General features: G+C 36.7%; 1 protein-coding gene across 6 annotated transcripts in view; it reads right to left on the bottom strand.

The window, feature by feature from the left end:
• Positions 1 to 13,178, bottom strand: part of LOC131690119 (uncharacterized) — a 33,228-nt gene extending 20,050 nt beyond the window's left edge. For 3 of the 6 annotated variants that reach the window (XM_058975656.1, XM_058975654.1, XM_058975657.1), the window contains exons 1-5: positions 12,406 to 12,604; positions 12,078 to 12,312; positions 6,269 to 6,436; positions 5,912 to 6,205; positions 5,132 to 5,858 (exon numbers count right to left, since the gene is read on the bottom strand). In XM_058975656.1, coding sequence (XP_058831639.1) covers positions 5,132 to 5,858; positions 5,912 to 6,205; positions 6,269 to 6,436; positions 12,078 to 12,312; positions 12,406 to 12,514 — 1,533 coding nt within the window. In that variant the 5' untranslated portion in view covers positions 12,515 to 12,604. The other 3 variants (XM_058975655.1, XM_058975658.1, XM_058975659.1) reach the window with 3 other exon arrangements.
• Between the last annotated feature and the right edge of the window lie 2,699 nt (positions 13,179 to 15,877).

The raw sequence follows: 15,877 nt of genomic DNA, 5'->3' as shown, positions 1-15,877 counted from the left end.
GTGAATTTTTTTTATAACGTGATAGTCTTAAGAACCTTTGTAACATGTTATGTAAAAAAACCCCGGTGTAAAAAAGCTTTTGCAAATGCCGTGTCAAATAAACGTTTTATGAAAAAAAAACTTCCAATCAACTTTCAACCGATTTGAGAAGAATCCAATGATTCTAAAAGTTGAAAGAATGGTCTAGAAACGTAATAAAATTAAATGGCGTGATTTTTTAAAAAAGTGCAATTATTTGGAAGAGTGAAAGTTTTGATCAGTAATGCATTGGTGACCCGCAACGTTACCATTACAGCAGTTACTGTGTGCAAATTATACTTACAAGCCATTATTTTGAGAAACTACAACAAATTGCGGATTTAGACAGGCTCTTAAGGAGTTTTGATTTGCCGAAAAAATAGCAACAAATCCTGTTAAGACAGATGTCTTCCGTTTAATTCCACTATAGAATCTTTTTCAGTGTTCAATATGAGTCTAAAGAAAATTGCTTTTTTTTATACAGAACAACAGGTAGAAAGGACTGTAGGTAACTAGATGCGTGAAGCTGGCCATTTTTTGTGTGCGGGTAGTAGTTTGAAAAGCCATGAATATCCGTTACCTTGATCTCGATTGAGTAAGGATGAAGGGGACTGCTTGAAAATTTTCTAGCTCTCAGCTACATCTAATTTCCAGGGATTGGAAATTTGACGTTGAGTTCTTATACCGTCAGTAGTTAGGTCGTGCTTTTTGAAAAAAGGCGTGGAATTAAACGGAAGGCATATGTCTTAACTAGATTAGTGGTGACATTCCACTAAGTCGCACAAAAAGTGCCGTACATTTTAAACGAATACTTTCGGAACAGGGCAGCATATTGTTATTTCTCTAAATATTAGCATAGCCCTAAACTCCAACGAAATCATTAAAACGTTCTTCCGCAGCAATTAATAGAAAGACTTTTATTTTAGCTTTCCTTCAGTTAATTGAATAAAAGTGTAATGAGTCATAAAGTAGTATATTTTCTTCTTTCAATTGTCATATTTTCAACGATTTTGACACATGAAAAGAAAATGGATGTTTTGCGTATTAACGTAGTAAAAATCATCTTCCTTTCTTCAAGACATTTCACAAAAGAAAATCTTAAGCTGAAACACCAGTACTTCTATATTGTTACGCATATATCCCAATACAGTAATATAAAACATACACTTAAGTCTTTTTATGCGACTTTTTTATGCGGATTTTCAAAGTTATGCGATTTTTAAGCGGTTTTTTATGCGGTACGTATCCTCCGCATAAAAAACTTCAGTGTATTGAATTTCTTCAATAGGAACGACGCCACATTTGGGAAAAAACTTTCTGTACATAACATCTATTCAACCGGTACAGAGTTTTCGAACATTAGAAAAACAGCAAAAAATCTATGATTTGTAGCATACAGCAAAACTGTTACTAAAAATAGGAGATTTTAAGGACAAGGATTTCAAGACATTGGTGTATTCATTTTCACTAAGATTGCTTCCCTTAAAAAATGTATAAACTGTAATTTTCCAAAGGCTATTTCGAAAGTTTTAGCATTTAATGTATTTTCCCTAATATTATCCATAGTGTGTATGGCAAAAAATTGTCCAAACCATGTGAAATTGTGCATGTGAGCTAACTTTGATACTTGTCACAATACGTAGGGAAGCTTTGAGAAATACAAAAAAATACAATACCTTGCTCTATAAACACTAACTTTTTAACTGAAAAATAGTAGGACTTTAATTGGTAAAAAAAAATCCCAGCTTTGAATTATGCTTGTTATGTATTTGAAATGGTTCATTTGTAAAGTTTTACTTAGAAATATAAAATAGTGTCCAAAATATGTCGTAAGAATAATTGTGAATTTTCTATCGACTTTAGCCTGTTTATCAAGTTAAAATGCCCAAATTAAATAGCGATATGTCGAATGCAGACTATATCCGGATTTCTTCTCAAATCATTATCAAGTCAATGGAAATTATGTCAATTTAATGTTTTTTTACGTTTCTCTATTGTAGGGTGAAAAGTGAAACTCGAACGTTCTGACAAAGGGATTTTCCAAACAATGCTCTTGCAAAGTATTCACTAAAGAACTGAATCTAGTTGCATCCCTAGTTTTATTCCACTATTTAATTAAGTCGTGACACTTTACCGATTATTTATTTGAAGTGTGGTTGCGGTAAAGGCTCATTTCCCGCAACGCGTCTGCGAGAAAAAGTGTCTAACCGCACCGCAGATTTTGCGGTGCGGGTGTGGTAATTACCGCAACCGCGACGAACCCTACTTAACCCTCTGCTGCCCAACTCCGTCTTTTGGCGGGGTTCAGTAGAATCGCTGTAAAATCTACAATACACGATTTTGTGTTGTCAACTCAACTAAAACCTCTTCAAAACATTCCCACCTATCGTACAAATACGTTATTGGCTTGTTGAAATCATAATATAAAATGATATTTGAGTTGAAAGTTGGAAATTTGAGGGAAGCGAGAAACAAAATATTTTACATATGGTAATACAATTCAATTGAAAAATTATCTCACATTCTGGAGTTTAAAAAAAATAAAATAATAATTAATGGTAAGTTAGTTTACAATAGTACTTTGCCGAAGAATTGAAATTTGGTCTTGTACTAATTTGAAACTAAACTTATGAGCTTAAGAACTTACCCCGCCAAAAGGCGGTGTTGGGCAGCTGGGGGAAAAATTTGCGTCTTCGAAGTACTTATGACCTTAAAGTAAGTTTATTTATTTGGCTCTAGTTTTCTCAATTTTCGACCGATTTCAACTAAACCACTTGTAAATGATCGGGAAATTATTCAAAATTGTTTAACTGTACTTGTTGGTCAGGTCAGAGAACCGGTTCTGGGTTTCCAAAAATTCCTGTTTGGTCTGTCAGGCGGCCACGTGAGCCAGATTCAATACACCCAAAATCCGACGGGTATGTTTCTATTACTTTTGGGTAAGATTCTATTGTCTTTTCGGTAACAGACCACGCAATTGCGCATTGCGGTATTAAACTCATATTCCCGCAAAGGTAGTAAACGGTGGAATGGCGAATTTCGGTTGCTGTTCATGTATGCGCATCACACAATCAAACACTTTTTCAGTATGTGTCAACCTAGGCTCTGTTCGGATATAGGTTAATTCAGTTCAGATTTCTATGATAGTATTAGTACCGAGTCAAACCAACCGGAATCCTGGCGGATCTCTGACCAAATTCAGGCTGGAATCTGCCCCAATATTGGTCAAAACCAGCCAGAATTATGGATTTTTTACTGGGTAGGTTGGATAGTGGAATAAAAAGTTTAGGCGGTTTCCGGATCCGGCCTAGCTGCCAGATCCGGACCAGTCCCCAAATCCGGACCTCCCGTATCCAGATCAGTGCCCAGATCCGAAACAGTTCCCGGATCTGGACCAGTACCCGGATCCGGACCAGTACCCGGATCTAGCCCATCCCTTTTTCCCCCTACCAAGTCCGGACCTGAACCAGACCCAGACCTGGTGCTAAGATCCAGACAAGTGTCTGGATCCGGACCCTCGGTTCGGATACGTGGATCCAAACCATAGGTCTTGCTTCCCGTACATGACGGGAAGGACTGTTCATGTTTTGTGCAGTTGCTACCTTGCTGTTAACGTCCGTGATAGAAAAGAAATTTCAATTTAACACCAGCCGAAATACCCCACCACTATTCCGAGTCGTTTTTTTCTGACTGTGCTTTGAAGCTAACCGAGTGTGAGCCGATTTTCAAATACGGAATAGGTCGTGTAGAGAAAATCGAACCTCGTCTTTGTCCACATAGTGTTCACTTCATTTGATGCGCAATACAATGACAAGCGAAGTGCTACACACTTCCAGACAATCCGACGCGATAATATTTATTGAATAAGAATTGATGAAACATGAGTGCGACGCAGAGAAGATTTAAATGTGTTGGTATAGCCGTTTGAGGAACTTTTTGTTGTGACCGTTTTAGCATGAAATGTCTTGCTGTTAGAGCATTTTTTTCTTATTACCGTAAAGGTATTACAGCCTTCTAAATGAAGTTGGAGACATTATATCTAGTTTTGGGAAAACTAGAAATGACCCCTGCTTTGGTGGTTCAGAGAGTAAGCTGCTGGTCTCATAAACCATTCGGCGTATTTGCAGAACTCATCCAGGAAAGATTTGTAGTGATCAGTAGCATAGTCACACTAGCCCCATTATTGTCAAGGTTAAGTTACCGCTTCTATAGTTCGCTTATGTTCGACTCCTTCATTGTCTAGAGGCCAGAGTTAAAAATTATCGAAGCTCTTTTTTGACAGCTGAAAATGAACCTGACGCGACTCGCGGTGAATAGAAAAATGATTCATTCAAATATCCATCCTTATTCATTCAGTTGAGTATTGTTCAATATATTCATTTCACTAATTATCTAGGAAATTTTTTTCAAATGCCGGTAAAGCATATGAAACAACAATCATCATCGCTTGCATTGTGCCAGGGCCTACTTTGATGCGTTTGATTCGTTGCTGCACGGTCGCTTCGTGTAATAATCAGAGACGAATGAAAATCTGCATGGATGAATGGGCGGTTTGTTCGTTTGACGTTTTCAGCTGCGTCACTGAATATTGAAAATGAATGCGGCTGAATATGATCAATTTTCATTCTATGAATTTGAATATTTTTAACTCTGCTAGAGGCTCCCCCTGAACACGGCTTGCGGTGCAATTGTGGCTATATTTGATGCGTCTTTCAGATGCACGCAGTGTGAGATTTTATTATATGCGCGACAATAACTGCAGTAAGCGTAAAATGAAGATTTTTTTTTCTACATTTTCAGTTCAGTCTGTGCACAATTAAACTATCAAAATACAGTGGTTTACTTGTATACATAGCTCTTATAGTTTTTTTCGTAATTGTGTAAGAAATTTGAAAAAAAAACATGGCTTTCATAAAATGGGCTTAAAGCTTTTAGAAGGCACACAGGCCTACAGAACCTACAGGCACGAGACGTTAATCCGCTAAACTCTAAAACTTTGTAGGAAAATTCTCCGATAGTAATTCAAACGATTGAAACAAATACAGAAAAATCTTTTTTTAACTGATTTGGTCCCCCTAATAGAAATTGAATAAACTAATACATTATTGCTTACCGGTCTACTTCGTTCTGAGTTTTCGTCTTCCTTGGGATAAAGGAAGAGAATCTGATTCTCGCTGTTCTGTTCCCGAAGCACAGTTACCGGTTTGGGTACACCGAAACCCATCTCGATCTCATCGTCTTCAGTGTGTTCACATTCCTCAATTTCGTTGACCTCCATCGAGTCGTTCATCGTGTTAATGAAGATCTGCATCTCTCTTTCCGCCTTGCACACTGATTGGTACTGTACAGCCGTTTCATCATCAGACGACAATTCGCTTGATTGAAGCGACTTTACAAGACTATTCAGCAGTAGCAAGTAACGGGGAAGTCGCTGAATGGGTTGAAGGGTGAAACTTTTGACACCCAATTTATCTCCGCTGTTGTTTTGGTGATCCTGGAAAAAACGTGCAAACTGCTCGCACAATCGCTGCGACTTGGGGTGATACAGAGAGTAGAGAACGTAACCATAGAATGAGTCATTTTCCAAGTACTTGATGAAAACGTCCGCTATTTTTCCGACGTCTTTGCCACAGGCGACTAGTTTAGGTAACATAATTGACTTGTGAAACTGATGGATATACTCGATGTTTCCAAACAAATGATATTTCATGTTAACTAAATCTGTTGGGATGGGAACTTTGTTGAAGACGTTTTTGATGTACGTGGAGATGCCCTTTTCCAGAGTGTTTATGTAATTACGTTCCGTGTCAAGTAATTCTTCAATCAGGTATGTTAATCGACTGCAAAGACAGACAGTAGAATGCAAATCTTATTTAGATCATTTGAAACCTACGCATTTGTTCCACATGCTATGTTTTGCTGGGAAGTAGTGATGGTATAATCTTTCGTGTATTGACCATTAGGCTCTGAACATGTTGCTCCATCGTGATCTAAAAATACGGAAGTTTCCAATTCACAAAAACCATCGTCATTCTCAGAGTACATAAGAATATCGTGCTTTTCAGAATGTGTCGGATGATAGTAACCATATATAAGGTAATGTATGTAATTTCCTGGAAATCTCAAAGCTAATATGTTATTAATAGCTTCGACATGCTTCGAATTGCAATCCGCTTCCTCAAAGTCTCTGTGTAGGCGAAAAAAAGATAACAAGTTATTATCATTTCGGATACAAGTGAGATCAACTTACGAATCGTAACCATTCAAATGTTCAGCTTTTGCTTTTGTCAGTCGAAGATATATGAACTCATTGCAGCTGTCACATAACTCTGAAGGATCAGGGAGAGATATCCGGTCAAATGGATCATCCTCAGTGTCGATGTTCCTGTCCAGCATATTCAATTGTGATATGGTGTTGCTGTAATTTTAAATGTTTTGTTAATTATACCTGGTGGCGAAATTGAAAATCCCCAGATTCTCTTCTAGAACCGTGGTTCTAAACCAAAAGTTGCAACTAATGTTGTAACAAGAATTGTTGTTAACCCAGTCATGGCCAACTTTTTTCTAGTGTATGTATGATTCCAATACTATGTGGTCGGAGTTAAGTCAGACCGGACTAAGTGACAAAGTATTAATTTCGAGAAAAACGAGTTTAAAGTTTGAATCGCAGAATCCTCACGTTATGATTGGAAATTAATTTTGGCTATAATTCTTGTTTATTGTTACATATTTCAATACTGGTGAAAGTCGAATGTAGCCGCAGAAATTCTTTACCCAGTGTTATGAATATCTCATTTTTTTGATATTTTGCGACTTAGTCCGGTCTGACTTAACACCGACCATATCTCCTTTAATTTGTTGTTGTTGCTTTGATCAAGATATGTGCTTCTACCAAAGTACTAGGGCTACTTATTTTGAATGCTCAATAGAATTCTACTAGCATTTTTACAATAGACCAATTGGTAGTCGGAGATTGTTTAAATTGATGGTTATTTTTTCGACCACGGTTGAGTACAGTTCAATTCGGGTAATGGTGCAAGTCAATTTAAAGAGGTGTCTACCGGCTACTGATTCGGCCGCACCGACAAACTCGATCAGTCACTAGGTTTCAATAGCGACAATAACTGTCTTCTAAAAATTCAACTAACCAGGTGAACATTCTTAGTTTCCCCCGCATGGGGGAGACCTCTGGCGGAGATCGAGAAAAAGTGCTTGTAATTGAGCGCAAGAGGAAGAAAAAAATCCATGGTGATTCGCCAGTGCTATTAGAAAAAAACCTGTCAATCCATCTAGTGGTGCAATTGTGCCTTTCTCATTTTTCCAAATTATGACTCCATCTTTAAATGTCTGTGAAATTGTTATTACGGTGGACATCTATCGCCTGCCACAAACCTGATGAGCTGCGTGTCGGCGCTGATACACTTGCACCGACAAAGTAGAATATTTATTTAGCTTAATCAGCGTCGGATCTTACGTCCACAACTTCCATTTTTTTAAATATTAGATTTCAAAATAGATCACTTCGCCCGTGGGCTATATATCTCAGCACGGGTTGTAAGCTGTTTAAGTCATTGATATTCCCGCATTTAAGCTCAATGGATTTCCTCCTCTCAACTGCGTCGGCTGCTGTACTTAATAGGAATAAAGTCGCACTAAATTCGTATGTGCGTTTTGTTTATAGTCTGAATTGGTATAGTAGTGTCACTCATCTTCAAACAAACCTGATCGGTTGCTCATTTCAAAAATTATTCAAAGCAAGATCTTGCATCATCCTTCAAAGAATAATAAAAACAAGGAAGCCACAGTATTTATACACCAAACTGCATCCATTTAGGAGTCATCGAAATAATAAATTTGTGATTCCCAGACACCAAACTGCTCTATATGGTAAATCCTTTTTTGTTCGAGGAATAGTTTACTGGAACGAGCTGTCAGCAAGTATCTCTTAAATCCAAAATTATGTAACATTTAAAAATAAATGTCTTGAGTGTTTTTGTTAAAGTCATTTTCTTGTCATTCTTAATATTTGTAAGTTTTTATCAAGGGGTGAGTCGCTTAGAACAATGTGCCATTCACACTGTATCATCTACGATAACACGATATAAGATTACGATTCACAGTAATACACGATCATTTCACTCGTTACCACAATGTGTGGCACAATGAGGCACACTTTTGACAACTAAAAAACTGTCAACAAAGTGTAGTTAAATAATCATAGCTACCATTGCTTTTGTTTTACTGAACATCATGGCACATCGTGGCACATTGCGGCACAAGCTACCACACTGTTTGTTTGTGAGCACAATTTCTTTTGTATTGTATTCGCGATGCACTTGTACCTTAGAAAATATCATTGTAACGTCAAAATGTTACTTGTGAAATAAATATAATAATATAATAATAATAATGGTTCTCCACGTGCGCAAACCAAATTTGATGCGGTATATTGTTGAGAGTATTGGGGTTCTCCCTTTTCAAAAAGCTAAAAACTTTCATATCGATTTTCAAACCAGTCTTGCGACCATTAGACAACATTTTGAAGGTTTGTAGCCGAATTGATCACACTCCTGGTTATTTCGGGAGCCTGGGTCCTTCGGCAAAGAGGACACTGTTCAACCGGTTATAAAACCTCTTGCGGCATGTCAAACCTCGCGATTTTCCAAATCTGTACACTGAAGGTTATTTTGAGAGTTTTGGTCTAATTGATTCCGGGAACCCGATTCCTCTAGCAAAGAAGACAATCTCGACCGACCCGTCTTGAGGAATAACAAACACCATAATTTTGCAAAACAAGTACACTGGAGGACATTTTGAGAGTTTCTGGATGAATTGACCACGCTCTGGAGTATTCCGAATATCTGCTACCTCCAGCAAAATTTTCGATCAGTTATAAAACCCTTCTTGCGACGAGCCAAACTTCATGATTTTGTAAAACAAGACAAGCGCACTGGAGGATATTTCGAGGATTTTTAGTCACATTGGATACACCCCGGGGTATTTTGGGAACTTCCGGTAAAAAGGACACTTTGAGGCTTCAAACGGGTCAAAAGTGTCATCCTTTCGGTTTCTGTAATATCACAGGGTTGGACTAATACGATCAAAACCTCTCAAAATGTTGACCAATGTGCTTTTTTGCCAAATTTTGACGTTTGACATGCCGCAAGATGTATTTTATAACCGATCGAAACGTTTTCTTTTGCTACAGGAAGCAGGTGCCTGGAATACCCTAGAGGGTGCCCAATGCCATTAGAAATCCTTCATTACACTCGTCGGCAAAATCGAATATGCCGTAAAATGGGTGTTATAAGGGTGGAAAAGTGTTTTTTTTGTCGGAGGAACAAGGTTCCTGAAATACGCCGAATCTTTCTCCACCAAGGATACATATGGCATAGCGCATCTTGAATTAGTTTTCTAAGCCAAACCAAATATTTCGATTTCATTAGTTCTCATCAGTTTAAATTTGCACTCCTTTTTTGCGGAACAACATGCAGGACTAGGGGTTTGTTCAAAATACAAATCGTGTTTTCGTTTTTGGAGCTAGCGTCAACCCGCTGCTAGCTTAATCCTGTCAATAAGCTAGTGTCGGATTCTGATGGGACACAGTGGAAACGCTGATTCCATAACTAATTTAGTTATAGGTGTTGTGCCCTTAACGCACAAGGGTGGTTCTAAACAATGTTGTCCTTACTGGAGAAAAAATGGTTTGTACCTAAATTTATAGCATAGTGTCGGTAATATTGTCAGTGATGAAGGCAGCGTGTTTAAATTGAAGCCGTATGTCTCCATGTTTATTAAATTTCAGTAATTTTAGGATCGTAGCACCAAGTTACTTTTTATTTTGGTTTTTGAGTGTTAAGAATATTCGTCCCAAAGCCTGGCCAAGCTGAATTTCAAACATCAACATTGTATATCCATAATTTGGATACTATCCAAAAAAAGATCTATGGCAGCACTACACAATTAAATGAAATTTCGCTGTTCGGTAATTTGTTTGGCGGAATTTTTCGGTAAATATTACAAATAACAGATGTTTCGGTAACCATGCTTTACAGAAACTATGTAAAAATTACCGAACAATCTGTTATTTGAAATCTTACCATATTACCATATTCTGTAAATAAAAGTACAATGTACAGTGAAACCTTATTATTCCAGAATACGGTAAAAACTACCGAACGGATTGTGAAAGTAGCTCTCAAATACCGAAGTTCGGCGAATACGTCAATCCACGAAAATGAACTGTCAAACCGCGGCCATTTGCAAATTCGAAAATAATTTTGCAGATACCGGTTGTGTCTGCTATTCAGGGTTAGTGAAGGTGACAAACAGATAACCAGATTTGGTGTAGATACTATGGATGAACTGGAGGAGCATAATGAGCGGCTCATTAAAATTTTCCGTGAATGTTCCTTTAACAGTTATGTGTCAAACAAAAAAAACCTTTAACAGGCCAACGAGCGTACCGGGGTACGCACAAATTGCTCATAACTGCTCATAACTATGGCTTCCTTTAACCGATTTGGACACTTTTAGATGTTTTGGATTCAAGAACTTTTCCACTGTTTGATTCTGTAAAATTGAACCGAATGAATGGATCTGGTTTTTGGTAATCTGGATTTTCCGGAGTAATGTTCCATTACTATGGTATGATTTGTAAATTTTAAATATGTCCTAGCAATATGAGTATCAAAACTCTTCAAATTGTCTCGGAAGTCTGTTATTTATTGTTACGGGACCCTATGGTAATTTGAAAAATAGAATTGGAATGGAATGGCCACTCACGGCCCCACAGAATCCTGTTCCGGAATGTCCGTTCCGGAGTCAAATCACCAAATGGTTCCAAAACCACGAGATACAGTCTACTGATGCAATTCCAAGAATTTTTATACCCATATTGCTAGTATTCTATTGAAATTCACAAATAGTATCCCGGCACTGAAACCTGCTGCCGGAAATCGGGATTCCCGGGAATCGAAAGAAGTAAACCGTTTCATTTTTATCAAGTCTAAAAGTGGATGAGTTCCTGAATCCAAAACACCCAAAAGTATCAAAATCGGTTGGAAATTAACTTAGTTATTGGCATTTCAGTTTTGTGGGTACCCGGGTACCTACGTCGGCCTGTTACGTAGTAAAAAAATCAGGAGCTTCTCCTCACTCCCCCTTACTAAATCAACAATATTATTTACCCAAAAGCATGACTTAGTAAAGTTCTAAGATGTTACAAAGATTCAATTTCCAGCTATGGATAAAACATGGGAATTTCATTAAATGAAACCTAAAAAGGTACCCGGGTACCGCGTCGGACACATAACGGTTAATAACCCTATTCACTTCCTTCTTTTCTTCCAGATACTGATAATGTTTTTACTGTCGGGAGCTTTGCTTCACATGCGTATCCGACTGTACGATAGTAATTATTTTTATTGTATTTAATTTTATATACTATGCGAGCACTATGTCTTAGAATTTATAAAAATTAAAAGCATGAATGTTATACATATCATAATCCAAATACAAATCCGAAACTCTTTTTATTTTATATATTTTTGATTCTAAATGTAAATTGAATGTATCGAAAAAGCCCGGTAGTTATCTATCGAAAATACCGAAATAGTTCGGTAATTTTTGCACTGAAATTGCCAAAGCCTTCGGTAGTGTTTGACAGATCAGTTAAAAATTCCACCACCGAACGATCTGTAATTAATTTATTTACCGAACGTTCAGCTGTCGGAAGTTCGGTAAAAAGTTACCGAAAACTGCAAAATTTTCGAAGTGCATAGGTTCACAACTATTCAGGACAACTTTACATACCCAAGCTAAAAATGATTAACTTAACACTTTTTCTGGGAGATTCACATAAAATTAGATTCAATTCAAACACGGAAATCGAAACAAATAGAGCCCACATGATTGGAAAATTGGATTTGGGAACACAAACATCTTATCGCTATGTGACACAGAATCGACAGTGTCATTAACAACAACCACTAATACTTGTGTTTTATGAAACCGTGGGACTTTTGCATGAAGCGAAAATAATCTGCTTGACCATTTACCGTTCATCGTTATCTTCGGTTATCTTATCGCTCTCCAGGTACCACGTCGTTGTCGATGAACACTTTTCGGTCGGTGGATTGGTGTGTGCAGATCGTTTCGATGCAGCTTCTTTGCATGCTTTGGACTTTTTCACTTTCGATGAAAATCGTCCACTTATTGTGCGCTCGAAATGCTCACTTGCACTAGCCTCGAATCGATGCACTAGCTTTCGGACGCTGAATCTTTCTTCATTTTCTGAAAAAAATCAACTCGATGTGTATCAAACTTCACAATCACTCGTTACTTATGGCATCATCATTGAACATAGTTCTAGCACGTCGCACTGACCTTTTTGCAAATATCTACGCGACTCTGAATCAGGGGTAGTAGTTTCGATATCTCCTCTTGATACCGATTGCACCAATTCTGTAAGGCTTTTGTACCGCGCACTCATCATAAAATCACTATTTGCAAAATAAAAAGAAAACGAAAACAATTGCACGGACCACAAACTTCCGTCTTCTGCGCACTACGGTCATCGTTTCTGTGTGCGAATTCCTACTAACCTTTTTCGGCAACCGGCGATGAAGCCGAGCTTTTCTGATAGCTACTATCAGCCTTATGAATGTCATTGTGCACTCAGCTAGTTAGCTTTTAGATACGAATTGTACCGCAACCGCGCACACGATGTATAATGTTGTGATCAGCTTCTAAAAGATGTCTATAATGGCACTTTAAAAATGATTTAAAAATTCAACCTACATCGGGATCAAATGAAAAAATTATTTGTTTCGGTATAAAAGGATAAGTGTAGAAAATATATTACATATATTATAAATTGTTAGTCGAATCATTCATAACAGAAACCAATTTTTGATCGATAGTGCCCAGTTTTTGAATAGCTCAAGTGTTTCATATTTTCCAATCCATAATTTATTCATGTTACTGTACTGTACCTTAGGAAAGAAGCAAAGATATTGAAACCAATCAATACACACTCGAGTTCTTTTTTGGCGTCACCGTCAAGTATTAAATTGTGCAAAATATTATTTGCTAGATATTTGCTTTGTTTTTGCATTATATCACCTGTTCATGCTTTTGTAGTGACTAGACTGCTTCAAAGTTCTCAATAAAAGCGACAACCTGTCTGATTTTTTTAGACGATTTTTTTAAATTGCATCGTTCAACAAAAAATGATAAACTTCTCTCATACTAGCTCATACCATTTATAGCTATATGTTGCGAATCAAGCTTTTCCTATTTCAATCATAATGGGTTGATGCTAGTTATCGCGAGATGTCGTTGTAGCACATGTTGAATTGAAAGATACGTATGCGCATGAGCGGGCATTAGACTGTGGGATGAAGTTGATGAATTGATCCTCTATATATACGGTTCTATATTCCTAGTTTAAGATGTACTAAAAATATTCCTTAATCTTTAAATCAAAATTTCAAATAGTTTGCGACTTTCTAGTTATAAGAAATTGAAAATTTGGCAGCTTTCAACCCCAACGGCACTGTGCCTTATCAAATGAACATACTGCATAACAACAAGTTAAGAAATTCCATGTCAAAGCAATATGCCAAAACTAGCAATTTTGACCCAAACCATTTTTTGAAAGGGTAGTTTTAGAACTATTATTTACACAACAAAATCATTAGTGAAAGAACTACAGGGAATTTATCTTTCATTTCGCAATTACCTACATTAATAAAACTATTTTATTCTATTCCATTCTATTCTCCTCCATTTTATTCTAACCATTATTTTATGCTGATGACGTCAAATTATACATGGTGGTCAATTGCATCTGGGATTGCTTAGCTTTACAAGAGCTCATGGACAGATTCGTTATGCACCTGAACGCTATTAACTTGTTTTCGATTCTGATGTTTAGTTTCCAAGATATAAATGTGTAAAAAGGTGTTTTTGCAGTTTTTTGAAATTAGCTGTTGAAATTGACAACATCGATGACACTTTATATATCTTCAAACATCGTATATGAATCAAAAGGCAAATTTTCAAATAGGAAATTCCTTGAATTGGTCTAAGATGAAGCTGTCGAATTACACAAAATATTTTTTGGGTGTGGAAAGCGATTTGTAGATGTGTCAAAATAAGCCAGTTTTTACATTTCTTACAAAATTGTATAGGATTCGCTCAAACTTTGAAAACTTTTTCCGAGGCCCGGAGGGCCAAGTCTTATATACCAATCGACTCAGCTTGACAAATTGAGACAATGTCTGTATGTGTGTGTGTGTATGTGTGTATGTATGTATGTACAAAATGTCATGTAATTATCTCAGCAATGGCTGAACTGATCTCAATGAAATTAGTTTCAAATGAAAGGCCTAACGTTGTCATTATTTTTGATTTTCGATATGTTGTTTACTTACTGAGATATGGGCGATTTTGTCAAAACATAGCAGGTTTTTTGCAAATAACTTTCGAACCATACAATACAAACTGCACATAAATAGAAAGCTTGTAAAAATACCTTTCTAACAAGCTATAGATTGTCTAAATCCGTGCGCGAGCGGCGGAGATATTAAACATTTTGTATTTTTAGTCCTCGCTTTTTAATTTCCACTAATTAAAATTGAGATTGTTTCATACAGAGTATTGCTTTATTGGTGTTTTAGGGGCAAAACTAAACCGATTTTGAATATCGGGGTATGAAAACACATCTACGTGATTCAAGAAATTCGATGTTGAGAACATTTTGTGAATTACCTTTATAATAATTTAACTATTTCTCAAAAATCAATATATAAGTTCACTTCAAAGACAAAATAATGTGTTGATAAAGAAACAGTGAGTTCTAGTATTTACCCCTTGGATTAGGCATTGCGTTCAATCATGAGGTAAATGTTGGATGGTATATCAATACACAGATCAACAAGTAATTCACCTAGTAGTGAGATAAAAGATTTCTCATATAATTATACTCGTGGCGTCACCGAAAGCAACTGTATGTTTGAAGCCCAAAAATCTAGCGAAAATTTAGCTCTTTTGCAAGATTTAGGTTATACTGGTTATGGTGCAAAAATACTACTTACATTATTTATGATAAGAATGTGAGAATCAATATATAATATAAACATATAAGGGGCCATGCATAAATGACGTAGCATTTTGGGGGGTAGGGAGGGTATACCAAATTTGTGACGAAGTGTGACGATGGGGAGGGTAGGGTTAGTAGTCGGGCGACGTAGCATTAAGTTTAAATTTTTTGACGGGCATCAAAACCTATTGATTAGAGAAAACAATTCAATGTTCCTCCATTTCCAAGAGAAATAAATTTAAGTTCGCACAAGTTAATTTTCATGCGGTTTTTCATGATGTATATTTTACGATTCGTGGAATTACAAGCTTGCAAAAATACGGAAAGATTTTGTATGCGGATTTAATTTGCTGCATTAGTTAGTTAATGTTGCTAACTAATACACTTAGTTTGGAAGCTGAACTATATTTTGTCTTCGGATTCAACTAAATAAAAATTAGCAATTTAGATGAACGTATTCTTGTTAGAATCATTGGCAGCTGCAGGATTTCGAACTGAGAGAACTTCTCTTCATGCTCTCCATGACATAAAAAATTCAACACAAAACTATCAACACTATATTTGTCATGAAATGAGCTTATTTTGTACGAAATTTGTGTTATAATGAAAATGTTGATAAAAGTCGTCAAACATTTTGAAAGGACATGTATTCGACATAATTGTAAAACATATGTAATTTTTTTTCATCCTCCGGTCGCGTTGCACAGGATGAGGGGGGGGGGTAGGTAAATGCTACGTTATTTACGAGGGGGA

Source organism: Topomyia yanbarensis, chromosome 3, assembly GCF_030247195.1.
Source record: "Topomyia yanbarensis strain Yona2022 chromosome 3, ASM3024719v1, whole genome shotgun sequence".
NCBI lineage: Eukaryota > Metazoa > Arthropoda > Insecta > Diptera > Culicidae > Topomyia > Topomyia yanbarensis.
Note: the sequence above shows the minus strand (reverse complement) of the source record. Positions and strands in the feature narration are given on the sequence as shown.